Source organism: Lygodium microphyllum, chromosome 25, assembly GCF_053477565.2.
Source record: "Lygodium microphyllum isolate KBCC chromosome 25, Lygodium_microphyllum_v1.1.10, whole genome shotgun sequence".
NCBI lineage: Eukaryota > Viridiplantae > Streptophyta > Polypodiopsida > Schizaeales > Lygodiaceae > Lygodium > Lygodium microphyllum.
Window position 1 is genome coordinate 83,801 of NC_141159.1, and position 16,213 is coordinate 100,013.

Below are 16,213 nucleotides of genomic sequence, written 5' to 3' on the forward strand. Positions count from 1 at the left end.
CTAATGTAATTTTCGCTCAACACTCCATTTAGTACAATCTCATTTTTTGCAGTTTGTAGATGCTGAAGCTTCGTTGTCCACACCCCATTCATGGAGGATATCTGAGTGGGAGCTGTCCATCATCATCATCCATCAATTGGCATTTGCTGTCTCAGCCATCTCTTTCTGTTCTGGACTTCTCTCAGCTTGGCAACTATTGTCACAAGCTGGCAATTCCTGTGCTTGCTTTGTTTGTCCAGTTTCGTGCATCCCAGAGCCACCCTACAGTTCATAGCAACATGGAATGGCCTGTTTTGGGCACCCCGTCCCTCTTCCGTGTCCCTATTCCCCATTCCATGCCTATTCCATGTGACTATACAGCCACATGGAATGGGAAATCATGGCATTTCTCTTTCCCGTTCCCCATCCCGTTTCTTGTTTCCCGTTCCATGTTGCTATGCTATAGTCACAAAGACTGCTACCCTGATTTGTCCACCCCAAATATAGCTGTGCTTTCAGTGTTTGATTGATTGGCTGTTAAATGCAGCCCGCACTGCTGCCTTTTCATCATTTGCTGCTGCTTTGACTACTTTGAATCCATCACCATCTATGTTTGCAGGTTTCTCTGTCATCTTTCATGTCTAATACTGACCTAGGCCTTATTTTGCTGTGCTTTTCGCTGCTAGAGTGCAGCTAGACACCTTCGGAGGCTGCCTTGCTATGTTTTGGGATCTATTAGAGTACAACACACTCCACAACTCCTTATCTTTGCCCCGGTCCTTGAGACACATGTCAAGAAAATGTCTGATACCGTGTCATGAAAAGTGACGGGACGATGTGCCCTCATATTTTATCAGAGAGATAGTAGGCTTTGCAGGGAGAAACACAATGTGTAGGACAAACATTGAGAGAAGATAAACTCAAAAACTTAGAAGAAGAAGATGATGAATGATGAATCATTGAATCATGCTCAATGAATCAAGATAATACAATGGAGCCGAAGCTCGAAAATGACTGCACTATCCTGGCCGATCAAGCGGCAAAATGTGAAGGAAACTTGCACTATATGTAGTCCTTTGGGCAGTAGGGTATAGAAGATAATGCCGAATGATGAAGGATGAGACAACTATCTTTAGAGGGAGCAAAATGTAGTCCTTAGGGGCCGTCAGAGATAAGGAATCAGATCACCAATTGTAGACCATATTGCAAAAGGTGAAAATCAGTAGGGCAGCCTTCAAGATGATCAAACACAACTCCAGAAGCACCACGAACTACAAACTGCAAATTGTAGAGTGTAATTGATGCCTGTCATAGCCATTGTTGAAGCCAGGAATGTCCGAGATTGCAAAACGCAGCCCCAACTTTGACGCCAGGTGATAGAGGATGACGTCAGGGAAGGAAGATGCCTCTAGATTGCAAAATGCAGCCTAGAGACTGATGCAAGGTGAAGGAAAGCTGACTCCAACAAGGGAGAGAGGTCCCTAGGCAGCTAGGGAGTGAAGGGCAACCATATGATGAAGGTTGCAGCCAAAATGCAACTTGTGAGAGGAGAAATAGGGTAGTTGATAGTAGGGAAGCATGGGCCATGAATTGCAATGCCCTCGTGGGGTGTGAGCAACAACAAAGAGTTTAGAGAGGAGAAGAATATAGGAGAGAATAACTGAGAGTGTCAAGATGAATAATTGTGTGGTTTGTCAAATGGGTAGAGTCAGTGTTGTATTTTTAGGTATACTCTCTTGAGTGGCGCCCCAACTCTCTCCAGTGGTGTCCATTGAAGTCTCTAGAGTGGAGCCTGGTTGTATTTTTAGGACTTAGTGTGCATTGGATGTGTCTTATTGCCTTGAGCATAAAAACTTGAGAGCTAATGTATAATAATCTTTGTGGCCTAGAAAGGGTGAGGTGGCACGAGTGTTGGGAGGTAGACACATATACCTGGATGGTGTTGGGTGCAAAGGTCAATGACGATAATCTTCGGTGGTATGTATTATGCTCGTTCTTGCCACAAGAGGTGCACCCAGTGGTTGGTCCTTCTATCTATGTAGAGGCCATAGCACTGGTGTATCAAACTTGCAAAGAGAGGGTGGAAGGGTATCTCTCGATAATGTAGTGGAAAATAGGTAAAAAAGGTTGAGGTGATGTTGAACTTGCAACCTGTCTTTGCCTTCTACAATGAAGAGAATCTTTAGATCTATTAACTCCTCTACTCTGATACCATGTCAAGAAAAGGTATGTTTTGATACTATGCCAAGAAAAGTAATAGAACGTATGTACTCATACCGTATCAGAGAGACAATAGGGTTTGTAGAGAGAAACACAAATGTATTTGGCAAACATTGAGAGAAGAGAAACTCAGAATCTTCGAAGAAGAAGAGTGAAGAGGATGATGAATGATGAATGATCGAGTCATGCTCAATGAATTAAGTTGATACAATAGAGCCGAAGCTTGAAGATGGTTGCACTGTCCTGGTTGATTAGGCGGTTGTATTTGAAGGAAACATGCACTATAGGGGGAGAAAAATACAGTCCTCTAGGTACTAGGGTATAGAAGGCAATGCCAAATGATGAAGGAAGGAACAACCAGTTGTAGAGGGAGCGAAGCGCAATTTTGAGGGGCCGTTGAAGATGAGGAAGGAGATCATTGGTTGTAGATGCCGTATTTGTGGTGTGAAAATGGATGGAGTCAGTGCCATATTTATAGGTATAGAGTGTCTCGAGTGGGGCCCTAACTCTCTCGGGTGACACCCACCAAAGTCTCTCTAGTAGCACCTCAGCTTTCTCGGGTGGCACCCAGATACTAATGAATGATACAAATATAGCCTTTTTGGGACTATAAATGGAAACCAAAATAGGAATGAGGTAAATAAATGTATTTTTTAATTGGGTTTCTCAACAATAGGGGAGTTTGAGGTTTGGTATTCATAACTGTATAGTGTCTTTGTTGCATTGAGCATCGTATTCTATTCAGATTTATTCATTTCATGATTGCTTGTGTTCATTGTCATTGAGTTACCTTAACCCTAATTGTGTTTTGTTATCAATTAGTGCTTCATTATATGATTGTATTTGAGTTTTTTGTGTTAGGGCATTTCTTCACAAAAGCTCCCAATGTCCATGTTTGACTCAAATTGAGGCTCATAAGTAGAAGATGTAGATAGAAGTAGACAATGAATAACATGTCTATCGGGGTTGTCAAGTATGATCCATCTAGTTCATGGACTTAGTATAGTATTGTATGCTTAATTCCACATTACTATATATGCGGAAAATGGCAAGTACTTTTACCTTAATTTTGATGAAATTGACGATTTTATTTGCATCCGTCACTATTTTCTTCATCCACTCCAAGTTGCCTATGTCCTCTATGAGAACGCCAAGGCCATGTATAGCATAAGGTGTCTACACTAAAGAGGGAAATTCCTTCTCAAGTAATCGTCCCATCCTCCGACAATTTGAAGAATTGTTAGTGATGACTTGGATAACATTGGTTAGTCCCATCTATATACACAGAATATAGTATGGCTTAGAGATAGATGTGGGTAATTGTGAAATATCTCAAGTAATCGTCCCATTCTCCAACAATTTGAAGCATTGTTAGTGACGACTTGGATAACATTGGTTAGTCCCATCTATATACACATAGAATACAATATGGCTTAGGGATAGATGTGGGTAATTGTGAAATATATAGAGATGAAGCCTCTACTATTAGAGATGGAGATAGATATATAGAGAGAGTCGGAGATATTTGAGATTCAAGAAACATAAAGAGTTTAAAACATAAAACATAAAAAATAATATTCAAGAAGCATAAAACATAAAATATTCAAGAATGTAGACTCGTATAATGGCTTGTCCAATGTACTTATAGATGAATTGGTTGGTTGTCCTATTTTCCTTAGCGCTTGCATCTATAGCACACAAGAAGTAAGTTTCAAAGGGGCAAGAGACAAGTATATTAATGCTACCTCTCTTCTTTTGGTCACTCCATCCATCAGAGAGGATGGAGCACCCATACTTCACCCAGTTGGCACAAACGGGCTCGAGGGACTTGTTGATTCTCTCACTCTTATTGTCTAGCTTTTTTGTACGCATGTTGTTGTAGGGTAACTCCATGCCACCCCTCGCATGGATCTATAGCGATGATAGGCTTTACCATTTTTCTCCACCCATCTACTCTTAGGATGTGGAAAGGAGATTGCACTTGATGGTGTTTTGTGCAATCTTGATTTCTATATTCCTTTCTTGCTCTTGAAGGAATGAAAGTGGATCCGAAACACATCATGTCGCCTCAATAAGCGTGGCTTGTTTCTCGAGCCTCTTGAACCCATAGGTTTTGGGGGGGCGGGGTGGGTGGTGGAGGAAAGCAGAAGGGGAATTGGAGGGATTTATGAATCCCTCCATAGTAGCCATAGGGGTAGTTGAAGGGGTGGCCGTGGGTATCTCCTCTTGAGCTTGGACCATACTAGTGGAGACCTTGCTCAATGTCTTTGAAATGGGGGAATATTTTGTGATGATCTCATTGGCCATTGCTTGAGGGATCTTTAGGCATGGACCACATTTTCCATATCTTGGATAAGTGGATGAGAAGGTGTGTCAGACTACTTGTTTGGACCTTGCCGCAATACTTGAAAGTCCAACGATAAGCATTAGTGTGATTAGTAGCTTTCTCAAGGGGTGAGATATGCAAAGAAAAGGCTTCATGAAGGGCTTTAGGCATGGTGATAGACTATGGATAAGACTCAAGAGTAGATAGGGGTGGTAAGAGAGATGAAGGGCGGTGGAGGCAGCTGAAATAGAAGGGGAATTGGAGGGATTTATGAATCCCTCCATAGTAGCCATAGGGTTAGTTGAAGGGGTGGCCGTGGGTATCTCCTCTTGAGCTTGCACCATACTAGTGGAGACCTTGCTTAATGTCTTTGAAATGGGGGAATATTTTGTGATGATCTCATTGGCCATTGCTTGAGGGATCTTCGGGCATGGACCGCATTTTCCATATCTGGGACGATAAGTGGATGAGAAGCTGTGTCAGACTACTTGTTTGGACCTTGCTGCAATACTTGGAAGTCCAACGATAAGCATTAGTGCGATTAGTAGCTTTCTCAAGGGGTGAGATATGCAAAGAAAAGGCTTCATGAAGGGCTTTAGGCATGGTGATAGACTATGGATAAGACTCAAGAGTAGATAGGGATGGTAAGAGAGATGAAGGGCGGTGGAGGCAGCTGAAGCAGAAAGGGAATTGGAGGGATTTATGAATCCCTCCATAGTAGCCATAGGGGTAGTTGAAGGGGTGGCCGTGGGTATCTACTCTTGAGCTTGCACCATACTAGTGGAGACCTTGCTCAATGTCTTTGAAATGGGGGAATATTTTGTGATGATCTCATTGGCCATTGCTTGAGGGATCTTCGGGCATGGACCACATTTTCCATATCTGGGATAAGTGGATGAGAAGCTGTGTCAGACTACTTGTTTGGACCTTGCCGCAATACTTGGAAGTCCAACGATAAGCATTAGTGCGATTAGTAGCTTTCTCAAGGGGTCAGATATGCAAAGAAAAGGCTTCATGAAGGGCTTTAGGCATGGTGATAGACTATGGATAAGACTCAAGAGTAGATAGGGGTGGTAAGAGAGATGAAGGTGGAGATGGAGGTGGTAAGAGAGATGTAGATGGAGGAGGTGGTAAGAGAGGTGGAAGAGGATGTGGTAAGAGAAGGTGGTAACTTGTAAGATTAAAGAGAGGAAGAGAAAAAGGAATAGGAAGATGGAAGGAAGAGAGAGGTGGGAAGAGAGAAAAAGGGAGAGAAGGTGGTAACTTGGAAGTGAGGAAGAGGAAGGAAGAGGAAGAGGTGGAGGTGAGCTTGAGCAAGAGGTGGAGGCTTGAAGCTTGAAAGTTGAGGCTTGAGGCTTGAGGGAGATAATATTCAAGGCTTTGAGGGTGGAGATTGAAGTGGGAGAGGGCTGTTTATAAACGGTCCTTGCTAAGCAAAGGCTGGAAGACATCGCAAAGGGGCCCAAAAAAATTTCAAATGGCCTGAAAAAAGGGTAAGTAAACGGACAAAAGAAACGGTTTTGCATGCAATGGTCACTTGAGTTTGAATAGTCTTGATCATATGGAAATTGGACGGATTCCGAGTGGACTGGATGGATAAGACGAGATGGCTTCATCTGCAGATGGGATGCAACCTTGATGTCTAGTAACACCATGTAATGTACATCGATAACATAATGTGGCCCTAGCCCCCTAAGGTAACACCAAGTCCTAAAATTCGTTTATTGCAAACCATCCCTATACGGAAGTTTTTGTCCTTGAAAGTTTCCAAATACAAATACAATATAAAAAGAGGGTGGTAGTAAACTATACAAGCGTGATTATAAAGAAGTGGTGAAGCCACCTAAGCATTAGTAGGAAATATGTGTGTGTCCATGTCTCCTTTAGTGGTGATCATTTGTCTCTCCTCATTGAAGACTAATGTGTTATGAACTCTTAGGTGACATGTCCAAGGCCCCCTAGAGCCTTTTATTCTAAACTTTTGCTTAAACTTCTGTTACTAGTCTTGTAGCAAAAATGCAACAATTGTGGCTAATTATATACCTTCTTAGAAATTCCTTTTCTCTTTTGAGTATATCTTATCAATGAAATTCCTTTGAGAGATTTGTGGTCAACACGATATAGGAGTTGAAAGAAAATACTAAGTTGCTTTTTGGTCAAGAAAGTATATTTTTCTAGGGGCATCATTGAGGGTGTTTTATGTACAGATGGTTCACTTTCACAATTTCCTCAGTAACTCTCTCAATATAATATTGAACACTTCAAAATTGTTATAAAGAGTACTTGAATAGGTATGAAACTTGTCCATATAGGTATCATACAGATTGAAGAAAAACTATCAACTTTTTGAAGCGCTTGGTGTTAGGGGTGTAGAGAAAAAATAATACCACTTTTGTAACTTTCTTTAGAATACCATTTTTCAAATCAATCAAATGCATGAAACAAGATTATCCAATTTTTGTGTTATGGTTATTATTGCAAAACTGATCAATCTTGTATCTTTTAACTAATGTATGTGAAAGTTATTATTGAATTAATGAAATCCCACAAAATCTTGTTTTAGCCACTTTTGTGGCTCTTTGATGAGAGTAGTGTTAATGTACTATCAGTCACTGGCCTAGTGGCAAGTTTTGGCACTTGTTACATGCCTATCTCTTTTTAATGAATTTGGAACTTGGTTCTAGCTTTATCACCCCTTGCCTTGTCACTCTATTTAGATTTTGTATCATGGGTCATTATGTTGAAAGAAATAAGGTTAAAGTTTATATTCAATAGATTAATAGTTAATTTCTGATGCATTTTAGTGATTGTATGAAACCTGATACTTTATCTGACATATTTGTGTATGTTCAGTACCATATTTAATCCACATATGGACACATTCTTCGAATCATACCTGATATTTTGTGTGTTAGCCAGGTTCTACATTATAAAAGTGCTGTAGTTGTATTAACTAGGCTGTATACTTACTATTACTTATTATTATTTATCATTATTAGAGCAGGTTGTCTACTTAAAACAAAAACTTGCTGGATGTCCTTGATGGTCTTTTCTGATTGATATAGAAAGCATGCCAATAAGTCACAAACTCTCTTAATGAAACTCACAATGGAGCTCACTAATTCTAAAGTGCTGAAGCTAATTGAATTGTGTTTTTCTAATATCAGTGTCATAAATTTTATAGCATGTTGTGAAATTTATGAAACAGAGTGCTGCGAAGAAACTTATTGAATTTTGTTTTTCTAATGTCTAAGTTCTATAAATCTTATTGTGTGTTGTAAAATGTCTTCATTGACCCCGCAAACGAGGCTCACAGTCAGATGGGGTTTATGAATTTTCCTAGCAATGATTTGATCTTCTTTAAAACTAGCAGGGGAGAATACGGGAGCTGGAGGCAAAGAAGATAATACTTTCCATAAAGCGCAAGGAATTTCAGATGCTAATAAATCTAGCACCAGTATCTCCTACCATTAAGACAATGTCGGTAAGTTTGCACAAATAAAAGAAACATCATTCCTGTACTGTACGTCTTTTGTTTTCTTTTCTCAAGTTAAGCTGCCTCATGCTGATATGTATTGTTGTGCTAACATTGAAGCTGCTACGGTGATGCAGTTTCTGGAACTAGAACAATCATAATGCTGATATTTACCTTCTCAGATTGAAAAAGTTTTCGAAATTCTGATTGCATCCCCTCTTTAGACAAGCAGAGAAGGGCTGAAATGAAGCTAAGGATAAGTACAAGAAGGGACCCTGGAAAAGTAGGACATCTGGTAGCTGCATGTCAGAGGCTGGAGAAAGAATGAAGAGTCCCTGTTTGGGGCGGGGGTGGGGGGGGAGGAGGGGTATGTGTATGGTGCAGGGTTTAAATAGAATAGTATCCAGCCACTATTGGGGCTGGTCCAATCAGCATTTGAGGATGTATGCTGGTTGGACCACCTTATTGTAGTAGGGTGGACTGCTGTATTCCTATGCCACCAATGACCACAAAAACCATGTGTAGAATGCTGCAATCTCTTCGTTTTATGCTGTAACTAAGTGATAGAACTTTCCTTATGTTGCAAGGAGGCAACTACTATACAAGGGGATGAGTGCCTTAAATGGTTCTCCCTTGTGTGTGGTCAAAAAGAAGAGTGTCTTGAGTAGTTCTCCTTTGATGTTGGGGCATGTTCTGAAGGGGATGAGGCTGTAGATGGTCAAAGCTTAGCATGGCATTGATATCATTGATGTGAGAATTGTTCTTCAATCTCACATATAGAGAATGATAGAGCGCTCTTCTTTTTTTCATAATATTGTATTAATTATGAAAAAAGTACAAGATTACTTGATTATAAGATGTAGGATGGCTCTAGGCCATCATGCATAAACTTGCTTTACAAAAGATCAAATAACTAAAGATGTACAAAAGTCACGGCAAAGAAGTAGCAAAGATTGCCGTATGCCAAGGAGCTAAATCCTCCTTAGGGAGAAGAGTTAATGTTGCATAAGATCTAACTACCAGTGTAGAAGACCCTTGAGTTTGGCTATGTGTCCTTGGACGCCCATGGTAGAGTCAAAGGCAAAAGCATTCCGGGCGATGCAATTATGCCAATAGCCCAAAAATCTGAAAAAATGGAACAAGAACTTCATATGTAGCCTTACCGGGGTGGGATATTTGGCCCTAGAAAAACCCAATCAAAAGGGCTCAGCGATAGGCCAACAACCGCTTGCCAAATATCTATCAGAAGAGCCCAAATTTTCCTAGCCAAAGGGTAGCAATAAATCTATAATGTGAAGATTCCACGGTGCTTGTATAAAAAAAGTAGTTGCCATTCGAGATTTGTCTCTTAGAAAGGGCCGAAGCAAGGGGAAGCCCACCAATGTTCACTCTCCAAAGAAAGACCTTGCATTTGAACAGGGTCTTGTTCAACCATTCATCCATCATTGTCATTTTTCACCAAGCCTTGGATTTATGCATTCCCCAAATCACATTGGCTTTAGTAACTGGCCAATGCTTGTTCTTAATCAGGAGATAATCCATGTGTTTAGTTGGAGGCTTTTGAAGACAAAGATAACGAGCAAGATCCCAATCATGCCAAGGGCAATTTGAGTCAAGTGCAGGAAAAGGCTGCTATGAGATGCCCGCCCATTGGCTTTCCAGGCACTCTTTTAGTGGTCTATCGAGAAACAAATCTAAGAGGCGCTGCCCGGCACTCCTAGGGAATGTTCCGAGTTTTGTCGCCTAGGGTTTCCCGAATCTGCCTCGCAACGGAATGTCCACGACCGAACCCACTAGGATCGACCTGAAATTCGAGTTCCTAGTTGTCAAGGTCTCCTATTAGCATTCTAGCGTCGGGTTTTGAACATCCTACTCTACGCAGAGATACCCAATCCGAAGCAGACCCATGCCGCACTTGGTTCAAAGAGAATGGGAAACGAGAGGGATGCGCTGCTCAACCTCTCTGCCCATAGGGCATAGTCCCATTCCGGTCCCCTAAAACGGCATGAATCGAGGTTCTATCCTAACAATTTCTAAGGTCGAAGACTGTAAACCTTGTGAGAAGCCTCCCAGCTTTCTGGGACCACCTTGCCGTAGGACGGACCCGTCGGGGGGTTCCGCCTACCCGCTTCCCTTAATAGCTTTAGTTTTCTAATTAGGTCTTACCACATTTATGTGTAACACTTAAAAGTCAGCTTCATTAATTAAGCCTTTTAGGGAACGGAGTTCGTTCACATAACTTATAGCACATACACAAAAACAGAGCAAAGCAATCTATTGAGAAACAAGTTCAAACAAGTTCCTTAACTTATCTTCAAGTTAATCTTTGTTTCCCGTCCATACAGGAGAAATTATGTATCGCTTTTGTCCAACAGAAGTATCCCTTCTGCCTTGCAGAAGTAACTAGTCCAATTCACATGGCACCACAAACTCAATCCTTTATCTAGAATAGGATCTCCCAACATGCCCAGATGTTGGGGGCCACGGAGGTCTTCAACTCCATTCTAGACCTAGCAAGGGGTGTCCAGAGCTCCAACTGACCCGCAAGCTGTCTAGGAGCGAAACATCATTTTCGTGGTTGGCCTTTTCACCACTCGACCTTCGGCCCATGAATCGAGCAGTGCCCTCTCGGATTAATACGCGGTGCGATCGTGGAGGTGATCCATCCGTGCAATATATCATTCCTTAATTAAATCCTTTAAGAATCAAGCACAAACAAGGCATTCAGCCTTAATATTATTTTCCAAGAAAACATTCATTTATTCCCATGGCGACTTATCATCACAGACCCTTGCTATGCATTTACTATAAATCACAAGCACTTGGAATAATCATCCAAACAACAACTAACAACCAGTTAAATGTAAAAGCATTTAGGATGTTGTTCGATCAATCAACAAAACGAATTGCTTTCTTTCCAACCAATGCAAGAATAGACGATATAACATTTCCATCGTATATTTGCTCTCCCCCTTGGGATCTAAGAGCAATACTATGCAAAAATGTATCTTAACACTTCCTTCGACTAGGGCATATGTTAAGGGTTCAAACACTATTCATGATGTAAGTTCTATAGGTCACTTACCTTGATTGATAACTCAAACTTGGATTTGGATTGGAAAAAGTTATCGTTATCCGACGGAACTCAAGACATCCTAGTTTTAACCCTTATGATCAATTTCTTGTACTAGCTCTTAGTCAAGTCATGAGGCAACTAGAAAATTATCCTCATATATCAAACATGTTATAGGCATAACGTGTGAATACTTAATAAGATAAGTGCGAGATGATCTCAAGTAATTAGACTCCAATAGGCCGTACATTGAGCTAGAATCTAGTTTTTCTTAATATTTGGACTCTTAGGCTAAGTACTTTCGAAGTATCTAAACTTTAAACTAGTACTTTTTATTCATGATTCTCAATGTCATATTCTTTTAGTAATTATGCTATTTGTAACCCTTGACTATACTTTAATCTAGCACTTGTATGCACAATCTTTTAACGTCATTCTTTTGACGACTATGCCATTCATAACCCTTGACTAATTCTTCCTTGTAATTGCTCTATCAACGAATAAGCCACATGCAACTAGGTGCAATTATCTTCCCTTGATATATGCACTTCACAAACTCCATCTTTCGAGTAGGTGAGATGAAATTTATCCTTTTCCATGACCTATACTCATGTATTGTAGTATGGGGCCTAACGTATCTCATACGAGAATCAAAGTAAGCATCTATCAATTTGAAAATACATTACTTACGACCGGAACCGCAGTTGGATTGACAGTGATACCTTTGCCGAAGCCTTGTTGCTAGTTGCAAGATTGTCATCCGCACGCGACATTCTTCGCTTGGAGGCCATCGTCCGCAAGTAGACTCAAGAGATTAAGAAGGTGGAATATATTTAAGATGGGAGAGCGTAAGAGAAGATAGTTAAGTCAAGGATCGAGATAGAGGGAATTGAGCTAATTCTCTTCCTTGCAGCCTCTCGGGGTGACTCTTCTCTCTCTCTCTCTCTCTCTCAAGCTCTCACTCACAATCTCTTGGAGGGGTATACTCTCTCTCTCTCTCTCTCTCTCTCTTGCAGCCTTTCAGGGTCTCCTTATGCTTTTTATGCCTCTCCCATGCCTTATATTTATAGTGAATTAGAGAAGAGGGCTTGTGGTTGAGAAGTGGAGCTCTTTGTGGAGGGGGATCTTGGAAAGATCAGTGATTTGATGCTCAGATCATAAATCTGATGGTTCCATTGGCTCTGAAAGGGGGGTAAAACCTCAAGATACTTGGTTAGAAAGCTCTTAGATCACTCCTTTTTTTCTCTGTTTAAAGTGCTGTCCACTGCCTGTGCACTACGATCGCGGCGTGCGCGATTCCGCAAATCCTCTCTTTGTTTTTTTCTTTTTATAAAATCTCCAAACTAACTAAAATATCACTTGTCTTTGCTTTTAAATGACATCCAGTTCTAAAAATCTCCATATCTTTTTTTTAAGGATAATATCTAAAGTATCTAAAATATACTAGTTTGGCCCAAAATCTAATATTTTTAGACCATCCAAACTATACACATTATCCTAGTGATTAATATAGCTCATAAGTTTCGTGCACGTTGTAATTTACGTGAAGGGTAGCTACGGTCCTTGCCAATCCGAGAAAAATATCGAATTTACGACTCTTAATTTTTTTAAATAAAATATTTTAAATTAAATAAAAATGATTAATAATTAATGTTAGTTTGTTTTTACCTTAGTTAGTCTTTAGTTAGTAATCTTACTAACTTATTAATTGACTAACTAACTTTTAAACTAACCAACTAACTTTTATTGTGTGGAAATATTACAGCTGCATAGGTTGCATCAACCTTTCAATCCGGCCCCATGAGTCGCAGTATCCATGGGGAATTCGGAAATGTCTCCTTGCCATACGGAAAGACAATCTCAGACATGCCATATGATTGAGAGCGCTCTGTGTGTGTGTGTGTGTGTGTGTGTGTGTGTGTGTGTGTGTAATGGGTAGTTATATTAATAAAAAAAGAGGTACAAGAGTTACATTAGAGTAGCAGCAGAAACAGCCGTATGCCAAGAAACTAAATTCTCCCTAGGGAGAAGGCCAGCATGCTGAATAAGATTCGATAGCTAGTGGAGAAGACCCTTGAGCCTAGCAACATGACTTTGAACCATAGAGGTGGAATCAAAGACGAAGGCATTTTGGGTGACCTAGTTGTGCCACCGGCCCTGGAATCTACGAAAATGAAACACAATCTTCCCATGGGGCTATGCAAGAGTGGGATATTTTTCCTTGACCCAATTAGAGGGACGTAGCAACGGTCCCACCATGACACTTTGGCGAACGGGCACAAAATAAATCTATGATGGGAAGATTCCATAGTGGTAGTATAGAAGAAATAGTTGTCATTTGAAATACGGCGCCTAGAAAGAGCCAATGCGAGGGGCAAACCACTTTTCATCACTCTCCAAAGAAAAACTTTGCATTTGAATGGAGTCTTATTAAGCCATTTATCGTGGATTTACACCATGCCTTTACTTTTATGTAGACCCCAAATAGCATTGGCTTTGGTCACTAACCGATGGTAATCTTTGATTAGAAGGTGATAGATCTAGTTAACTGAAGCACCCTCTAGACTTAGGTGGCATGCAATATTCCAATCCTACCAAGGATGATCTAAATCAAGGGTGGGGAAGGGTTGCCGATCCTGCAATTGTGATGAGATCTTTCCCCATGAGGGATCTAGAAAACCCTCTTGTCCATGCGGAAAAACACCAGTACACTCCAAGCTGATAAAGTTGCTTCTGCAATAGAGAACAAGCCCAAGCGTGCCATCTGATTGGACTTAGGACAATCATCTTGTTTCAGCCAACAATTCGACCTGCAAAGGAATTAGCTTGTAATCTACCCTTTGGTGGATGCCAATTCACCTTCTAAAGGATAGCCTTCATGAGCACACCAAGTGGGTCATTAGAATAGAAGAAGGAATTAAAAGTTGGGAGTCAATGTTGAGTATGTGCTACCAGGAGCCTTAAATTGTTGTATTGCCATGCACAAGTCCCTGGTCTTAAAGAAAAAAGCAAACAATAGAAACCCAAGGTTGATGAAAATCACACATGGCTTGAGATAGTGCATATTTTTCAAAAATACGATTTCCACCTACCGAAATGGAGCAGCCGTTTCTGTTTCCCAGAAACCACGTTTCGGGTAGTGCAGGTCACGAGTAGGGTAAAGCCCCCTTTTTGGCTGTGTTTTTGTGTTGCCAGCTTATTTGCTTGTTCCCTACACGTTTTGCAACTGTTGTGCTTGCATGAACTGATGCAAACTTGCCCCAACTGCTGCACACTGGCCTATGGTCATCTCAGCAACACTAGATGCTCTCTTCTTGAAAGGTAAGTTTCAACTATGAACATTCAGCCTGTTTTCCTACAGAATTCAGACATGAATTTCTGCAATTTTCAGCCAAGTTATATGCCAATTTTAGTCTTGCCAGCCATGTATGCACTATTTCAGCCTTATGTCTTGTTTGTTTGATGCTGGGCAGCTTGTAACCAACAAATTACCGTGGCCCCCGATCCTAATTGGCTGGCTAGTGGCCCCTTATCATTTATGTGGCAGACCTAACTTTGGGACATTATTGCTTTGAGACGTGTCTATCACATGTCCATGAATCTCATGAACTTGACTTTTTGAGTCATGATTCTTGGATAGATAGATATTATGATGTTGTACACCTAGAAGTTGCTCCCTTCATGCTAGGTATATTCCTAGATCTTAATACTAGTTCCTGCCCATCATGCCGCTGAGCTGCCATCGCGCCCCCGCTACTGCCCACTCCTCCTGCCTGTTCCCCCCCGGCGGCGCGCTGCGCCTCCCCCTCCCACTAGACATCCTTTCCATCTCGTTGCCCCCGCCCAGTAAACCCCCCCTACCCTATTGCCCCCCTGCCAGTAGTATCCTTCGCGCCTCCCGGGCACTGTCACCCGCCTCCTTCACCCTGTGGCCACCGGCTTGCAGCCCCCCCACCCACACGGCTCCAGTCTTTGACGTCGTCATCCGTGGCATCCAATGCCTCCTCCACTGCCAAAAAACATCTCCCCCTCCTCGTCAGCGCCCTGCCACCTACCACATGACCTCTCCTCGTTTCCTCGACCAAAACCCCCCCCCCCCCCCCCCCCCCCCAAGTAGTACAGTAGCTTGATCGATAGGTCCTCAATAGGGACGTGCAATGGAAACCTCTGGTTAGATGCCGGTGCATTCTGCAAGTGCCCCCTAGTCAAACACCTTGTGCATTGTCCTCTTTGAGGAATAGCCCTTAGCCGTCCGTGCCACAGGACTGGAACTGAAAGAAACAACAATTTTTGGTTAGGTCGTAGGACACTCCCCATCCAGGACCCAGCTTCGGGATTGGCTTCACTCCACGCTACGCATTGGCACAATGTAGATCGTGGAGGTAGTTCTCATGGGTCAAGGGATCTTCATGGTTCGACTCACCTCTGCGGACGTGGCCTGTGAGCTAGTGGATAGGTCATCTTATGCCTCCATGAAGGGGATCATTTATATGGTTCGTTGGTACAGTGGCTTTACAGTGGAGGAATTCGCGCTCCACAATAGGTTTCTCAGATACCCGGTCACCCTACTATTCCCCGGACTGGCGGTAGAGTATCGGCTGTTAGTGGAGGACTTTGGACAGCTCTTCGGCACAACGATGCCTGCCTCCTTCGTAGATGCAGTGATAGTTGTAGGAGTCCCAAGGGTACGGGTTACTGTGAAAGATACAAAGAACATACCAAAGTTTCTGGAGATTGAGGCAAACAAACACTCCTTCAGGCAACAGGTTATTGTGATTGGGCAGCCAAGATAGTGCATGGGATGCCATGACTTTGGGCATCGGGCAACAGATTGTACATGCTTCGGAGCCAAGGCGGCTCGGTCGATAGGTCCACAGGTGGATGTTGATGATTTTACATGGGATAAAGAGGGAGACAGCAGGAGAGGCCTCAGTTAGTCCCTCAGACTTAGTCACAGCAAGAACAGAGAGCAGGAGGGTGTGTGACGGCCCCTCAGTAGAGCACCCCCTAGCCTATCCCACCCAGCAGGATCACCGACCTCCACCTCCACCACCCACGGAGGCGTCATAGGTGCCCCCACACCCACCCCCTCCTCAGGGATCCTGACCCCATTCCCCCCCCCCCCGCCACACACACACAT

The 16,213-nt window shown here is 42.2% G+C and overlaps 1 protein-coding gene across 2 annotated transcripts in view; it reads left to right on the top strand.

Annotated features, from left to right (window-relative positions):
- Nucleotides 1-16,213, top strand: part of LOC148013821 (uncharacterized) — a 116,321-nt gene that overhangs the window by 83,512 nt on the left and 16,596 nt on the right. The window contains exon 3 of one of the 2 annotated variants that reach the window (XM_087667132.1): nucleotides 7,899-8,005. In XM_087667132.1, coding sequence (XP_087523258.1) covers nucleotides 7,899-8,005 — 107 coding nt within the window. Of the gene's footprint in view, nucleotides 1-7,898; nucleotides 8,010-16,213 lie in introns of both variants that reach the window. The other variant, XM_087667131.1, reaches the window with a different exon arrangement.